Raw genomic sequence first — 7,500 nt, 5'->3', positions numbered from 1 at the left:
GAGCAAAAATTATAAAGACGAGAGAGAGACGACTGAGGGAAGGAAGGAGAGGGATGGAGAGAGAGAGAGAGAGAGAGGGGGGGAGGGTGAGAGAGAGGGAGAGGGAGGGTGAGAGAGAGGGAGAGAGAGAGGGAGGGAGAAAGAGAGAGGGAGGGAGGGAGAGAGAGAGGGAGGGAGAGAGAGGGGGGGGGGGAGAGAGAGAGGGAGGGAGAGAGAGAGGGGGGGGGGGAGACAGGGAGAGAGAGAGAGAGAGGAGAGGAGAGGGAGTGGGAGTGGGAGTGGGAGTGGGAGAGGGAGAGGGAGAGGGAGAGGGAGAGGTAGAGGTAGAGGTAGAGGTAGAGAGAGAGAGAGAGAGAGAGAGAAGAGAGAGAGAGAGAGAGAAGAGAGAGAGAGAGAGAGAGATAGAGAAGGAGAAGGAGAGGGAGAGGGAGAGAGAGAGGGAGACAGACAGACAGACAGACAGACAGACAGACAGACAGACAGACAGACAGACAGACAGACAGACAGACAATCAGATAATCAGATAATCAGACAGACAGAGACAGGGAGAGGAGAAAGAAAGGGGAAAAGAAGAGGGAATAAAGTGTTTAAAATCAGACAACCAAGAAAAAAGGGAAATATCTTAGGTCCGAAAAAAGCAAACAAAGAAAGGAAAAGAGAGCAAACACACCCCTTGTCACAATGGTCACTTAGCCTCCGAAACACAGTACAATGATAGGACGTGACAGACGGTACGTAATGTAGAGAGAAACTTGACAAAGAAATAGTGACAGGTTAGAGTTGAAGTTTTTTCTCTCTATGTCTTCTGTTTTGTTCGATTTTTTTCTCTCGCTGTTATTCACTTTTTTCATCGGTTCGTCTGCTTCTTCTTCCTTTATTTTTCTTCAACCCTTTATCATCCTTTTTTCAATCACGGCCTTTATTATTTACACCCCTGCTTGGGTTGTCAATTATAAAGTAAAAGAAAGAGCTCCTAACACGACCTCTTCTCCCCTAAGAGAGTCACCCTAACACGACCTCTTCTCCCCTAAGAGAAAGTCCCCCTAACAACACCTTTTCTTCTCTAAGAGAGTCACCCTAACACGACCTCTTCTCCCTTAAGAGAGTCACCCTAACACGACCTCTTCTCCCCTAAGAGAAAGTCCCCCTAACAACACCTTTTCTTCCCTAAGAGAGTCACCCTAACACGACCTCTTCTCTCCTAAGAGAGTCACTCTAACACGACCTCTTCTGCCCTTAGAGAAAGTCCCCCTAACACGACCTCTTCTCCCCACCCGCAGGTCGCGCTGATGGTGTTGTGGGCGGGTGTGTGTGGCTGCGGGATGGTGGGCGCTGCGAAGTACGCCTGGGGAGACGCCCTGGTCGACCCCGAGGCTTCCGGACCCGATGGCTTGAAGTACCCGACGTGAGTGTGTTTTCGTTGTGTTTTCGTTGTTTTAAAAACTCATTGGGGTATTTGATTTCTGTTAGTTTTTTTTTTTTTTTAAACATTTTGTCTAAGAATAAGCTAATTTCATGATTAGAAAGACGTATTTTCCGGGTTACATTAATTTGTAATTCATTTTCGTAGGTACCATTAATGTGATAGTTACAACTTATTGTACAGAACAAGGTAACTTATGATGATTAGTACGAGGATTGGTAATTTAAGTGAAAAGAAAGATTCAAGTATAAATATCATGGGAAAGGATAAAAAAAAAAAAAAAAAAAAAAAAAAAAAAAAAAAAAAAAAAAAAAAAAAAAAATTAAATATAATCTAAATACCTCCCAATACAGAAAAGAAAAGAAAAGAAAAGAAAAAAAAAACTCATCTGCAAAATGCAGATTCCTGCACAGTCCTTTCTCCCCTGCCTCTGTACCATAACAACCCCCCCTCTTCCTACACACACACAACCATAATAATCCCTCATTGCCCCGCAGAGAGCTGATCAACCGTCTATACACCGAAGGAGAATTCGGACCCCCTACAGGAATGCGCCGTGGGAGGACTCTCATGCACACGTTAGACCCTGAGATCGTGAGAAAGAACTTGATGCAGGGTTTCTACGACGCCAACGCACACGCCGACCACGCCACGCTTAAGCCCCAGGGTAAGGAAGCTCTCGCTTATGGGGTTAGGAGGGAGGGGGGGGGGGTAAAGCATGGAGGGGGGTAGATATCATAAAGGATAGATAGATAGGGAGATAGATAGGCAAACTGGCTGATTGATTGATAGATTAATTGATGAATATTGATTGAGAGAGAGGGAGGTAGAGAAAGTTAGATAGTTAGATAGACAAAGAGAGAGAGAGAGACAGACAGACATAGAGACAGAGACACATAGAGAGAGAGAGAGAGAGAGAGAGAGAGAGAGAGAGAGAGAGAGAGAGAGAGAGAGAGAGAGAGAGAGAGAGAGAGAGAGAGAGAGAGAGAGAAAGAGAAAGAGAAAGAGAGAGCAAAAACTAATACAGCAATTATAATGATCTAATCATAATGTGTGAGGTAATAATGACGATTATAAAGTTTGTAATGGTACTGATAAAAGTTATGTGCAATAATGGAGACAATGATCTAGATAAGTGCAATGGTGATAAAAGATAATGTATAGATAGACTAAAGATTAAGAATATTAAGAATAATAGATAAGCAATATGATAATAATGACGACAATGGGTATGATAATAATGATGATGATAAGAATAATAAGAAATAATGATGATGATGATGATAATAGTAATGAAAATAGTAATAATGATAATAATAATAATAATAATAATAATAATAATAATAATAACGGTGATGATGATGATACTAATAACAAGAATGATAATAGTAGTAATAATAACAACGATGATAATGATGATGATGATAATAATAATAATAATAATGATGAGGATAATGATATAATAATAATAATGATGATGAGGATAATGATAATAATAATGATGAGGATAATGATAATGATGGTGATGAAAAAGATAATAATGATGATTAAGTATAATAATGCTGCTGCTGATGATGATGATGATGATAACTATTATGATAATAGTAGTGATGATAACTATAATAATGATAATAGTAATAATAATAATAACATTGATGGTAATGGTAGTAATAATAACAACAGTAATAATGATAATGTTAAAGATAATAATAATTATGAGAAAAATGATAATAATGATGGTGATAATAATAATAATAATAATAATAATAATAATAAAGGAAATACAGATAATGATATTGAGGATAATGACCATAATGATAACAATAATAGTAATAGAGATACTAATAACACTGATAATTGTAGTAATAGTAACAACGATAATAATGGTAATGATAACAACAATAATAATAATAATAGTAATAATAATGATAATAGTAATAATGAGGCTACTGATGATAATGGTGATGAAAATAAAAATGCTAATAATAATAATAATAATAATAATGATAATATTAATATTAATAATAAAGGATAATCAATTAAAACAGTAATGATGATGATGATGATGATGATAATAGTTATGAAAATGATAATGTTAATAATGATAATGATAATAATGATGATAATAATAATAATGATGATGATAATAATACTACTACTACTACTAATAATAATAATGATAACAATAATAATAATAATAATAATGATAGTAATATTTATGATAACTGAAAAAAAAAAATATACCAACAGTAGTAACAACAAGAATAACAGTAAAAAATTATAACAAATAATGACAAGAATCGTAGGCAGACAATACTCGAGCAAGTAATGACAAATAGACGACGGCCCGGCACGAACGAAGGTGAACAGCACTGCCAGTGCCATCTCGCGACTGGCGCTGGTGCCGTCTGGCGTGCGGCCGCAGACGATGGAAGGGGGGAGGGGGAGGACGTGAGGAGGGGGGGAAGGGGGAGGTGTTAGACAGGTAAACAGGCATTGGGGTCGGCATTATATATATATATATATATATATATCATATATATATAAATATATATATATATATATATATATATATATATATATATATATATGATGAATGAGTTTATAGCGTATTGGGGTGTCAAGGAATATGACACGGAGACGGTGGAGAGAGGGAGACGGTGGAGAGAGGGAGAGGGAGAGGGAGAAAGAGGGAGAGGGAGAGAGAGGGAGAGGGAGAGAGAGGGAGAGGGAGAGAGAGGGAGAGAGAGAAAGAGGAAGAGGGAGAGAGAGAGAGAAAGAGGAAGAGGGAGAGAGAGAGAGAAAGAGGAAGAGGGAGTGGGAGAGGGAGCGAGAGAGAGAGAGAAAGAGAGAGAGGGAGAGAGAGAGAGAGAGAGAAAGAGGAAGAGGGAGTGGGAGAGGGAGCGAGAGAGAGAAAGAGAGAGAGAGAGAGAGAGAGAGAGAGAGAGAGAGAGAGAGAGAAGCAGACGGGATATTAACGAACGCTAACAACGAAATGTGTTAGTTTACATAGTAACTTATTAGATTATACATCATCAGGAAGTTCGTAATAAGACGGCAAAAGGAATTGTGGTTTTGGAAATATGGTTTAAGATTTTACCTTTCTTTCTGGTAAGATAGGAAACAAGAAAATATAAATAGGTCTCATGGCATATTTCAGGCATTGGTGATTGTAAGCGCGCGCACCTACACTTGTGTGTGTGTGTGTCTGTGTGTGTGTGTGTGTGTGAGTGTGAGTGTGTAATGAAACTTATGGACAATAGATTATCCACATCAGTTATTTATTTTCTTCCCTCCGTCTTATCCCCCCCTCCGACTAACCCTTTTATTCTTCTTTCCCTTCATCCCCCTTTTTTTTCCCCCTCCCTATAACCCCATACACTATTTTTTCCCCCTCGTCCCCCGCCTCTACCGTCCTTCCTCCTCTAACGCGTGTCTCCTCCCCAGGGCGCAGCATGCCGGACAGAGGCTCCTCGCCTTCGTCCCCAGCGCGCGCCGTGGGTTCCTCCGTACAAGAGAACCTCGTCAGAATGTCTACATCCGTTAAAAGCTCGACCTCCTCCAGCACCGTGTCCTCTACGATCTCTTCCTCTTCGACTGCGTGCCCTAAGGGACCGCCGGCGAGGATGTGCCAGACGAGGTACAACACGACGGCCCCCATGTACGGCGTCAGTCTCACGTCGGGGCAGCCCGTGACCATCGTGCAGAAGTTCCCCGATCTCCTGCAGCAAGTGATCTTCGAAGTGTGCGAGTAGGTGTTCGTCCGGCCTTGTTTTTTAAGCTTTATTAAATTTCGTTCCTTCTATCACTGGTCCCTTCCTCCTCCTCTCTCTCTCTCTCTCTCTCTCTCTCTCTCTCTCTCTCTCTCTCTCTCTCTCTCTCTCTCTCTCTCTCTCTCTCTCTCTCTCTCTCTCTCTTTAATATAAAGTGTAGTTTGAGAAAAGTAACTATATCACCATTGTTGATAATGACGAATCCTGGTAAGCCAAAATATGACGGAATAATTCATATGTTAGTTACACATTTACTAATCCATTACACCCGCTCTCTTCCCCAGGAGTGACACTTGCGACATAGTGCAGGGTAGTTGCGTGCAGACCTATGTCCCTTACCTGTTCCTTGTGATTCCTCTGGGCCCCGTCACGCTCACCGGCCAGGACTACGTGTTGGTAGAGTCCGGATGCGTGTGTCAGCCCAAGTACAGCCAGGCTTCTTCCTTACCGTCGCCCATCGAAGCCATATCCGGCGGACCATGAAGCACGCAAACGGACGAACGGATGTCGGGCGAAAGAGGACGTTTAGGTTAGCGGCCTAGCGACCTTAGGGGGGAGCGGAAATGACGGCGCGCGCTCGGGGTTTCTAGAGTTAGTGATAACTGTGAAGACTTGATGATAAATAAGTACGCTTGACTGTGTAAGTGTGTGTCTAGTACAAGTTACCGCACAGTAATTCAGCGAGGAAAGTTTATGTGAGAGGTTATGGTGCCTCGTGCGTGGCCTTACATGTTGCTCATCGCTCAAATTCACCCATTGTTAGAGAAGACATCTTACCTTTCCCCCAAAGCCACCATTTGTCATTTCATCTACTTAAGTGGATTCATATAATTATACGGAGAGGTGTAGAGGATATCCTGCCATACACTTGACAAATGCTTCAGACACTCATGCACATGACAAACATCGACGTTATTCTGAATATACATAGTGCAGTGTTCGACTGGCAGAGGCTGGCTTAGAACACAACATTTTTAATACCTGCTCTTCTTATTCCGTGCTATAAAGTCTATATATTTTTATATTGGATCCAGAAAATAACAACAGTTAAACTAGGCAAATAAGTGTGTTATTTGTTCTATGTATACTTCCCCACGCCAGGCACAAGCCATCTTTATTCGGAGAGAACGAAATCGGAGAATACTTCACCGTTTTTTTCTCCATATTTTCCCTCTTTTCTTTTCTCATTCATTTTTTCGTATTTTTTTCTGTTCTCTTCTTCCTTTTTTATGCCCTGTATATGTTTCCCACTTTTTCCTCTCCTGCTTCCCTATTCTCTCGATTCTTCTTGTCTAGGGGAGTCTGACCTCGCTTGGTTTCCCTCTGTCTACAATAGAAAACGCGAAGTTTGATACGGAGGAATCAAGGAATAAACAAGGGAAGATGACGTGGGGGAAGAGGAGGACGAAAGGGCGGAGGGAGGGAGAGGTAGAAGAAACAAAAAAACAAAGAAACATTGAGTTCGTTAGTGAGGGTACGAGGAAGGAGAAGGGGATGAGGCAAGATAAACACACTCACACACACACACACACACACACACACACACACACACACACACACACACACACACACACACACACTCACACTCACACTCACACTCACACTCACACACACTCACACTCACACTCACACACACTCACACGCACGCACGCACGCACGCACACAAAGAGAATTTGAACCAAGAACAACATTTAGGCTAACTTTTGTACATGTATATAATTGCACTCGTATTTATTCCCATGTTGAGTGATTTCACTTTTTTGGCTAATTATAAAAACAACAACATTACGTCACAGGTCATTGTGCAATTTCGCCAGACTTGGATTCTGCGTATTAAAAAGATATTTTGAAAATGTGTCATTATTAATTGTAGTGTTTTTTTAAATGTTATTATCGCTTCTATTATTGTTATTATTATCGTTATCATTATTATTAATATTGTTGTTAATATCATTTAATTATTATTATTGTTATTATTATTATTATTATCATTATTATTATTATTATTATTATCATCATCATCATCCTCACTATCATCATCATCATCATCATCATCATTATTGTTGCTGTTGTTATTATTTATTTATTTATTTTTATTGTCATCAACCTTACCATCACCAATACTACTACTACCATTTCTACTGTTACTACTTCTACCATTATTGTAATTATAACTGAAATGTTATTATTATTATCGTTCCCGTCATCATTGTCATTCCCTCCATCATTATCATCATTATCATTATTGTTATCGTTACTATTGTATGAATTATCAAGGGTATTTAATGTTATCAATATTACTAT

General features: G+C 40.0%; 1 protein-coding gene across 1 annotated transcript in view; it reads left to right on the top strand.

The window, feature by feature from the left end:
• Window positions 1–6,685, top strand: part of LOC125032701 — a 31,045-nt gene extending 24,360 nt beyond the window's left edge. The window contains exons 2-5 of the mRNA XM_047623957.1: window positions 1,281–1,405; window positions 1,921–2,090; window positions 4,871–5,174; window positions 5,481–6,685. Coding sequence (XP_047479913.1) covers window positions 1,281–1,405; window positions 1,921–2,090; window positions 4,871–5,174; window positions 5,481–5,679 — 798 coding nt within the window. The 3' untranslated portion in view covers window positions 5,680–6,685. The remainder of the gene's footprint in view (window positions 1–1,280; window positions 1,406–1,920; window positions 2,091–4,870; window positions 5,175–5,480) is intronic.
• The last annotated feature ends 815 nt before the right edge of the window (window positions 6,686–7,500 follow it).

Source organism: Penaeus chinensis, chromosome 15 (assembly GCF_019202785.1).
Source record: "Penaeus chinensis breed Huanghai No. 1 chromosome 15, ASM1920278v2, whole genome shotgun sequence".
Taxonomy (NCBI): Eukaryota; Metazoa; Arthropoda; class Malacostraca; order Decapoda; family Penaeidae; genus Penaeus; species Penaeus chinensis.
The sequence above is the reverse complement of the archived record's forward strand: the minus strand, read 5'-3'. Positions and strand labels throughout refer to the sequence as shown.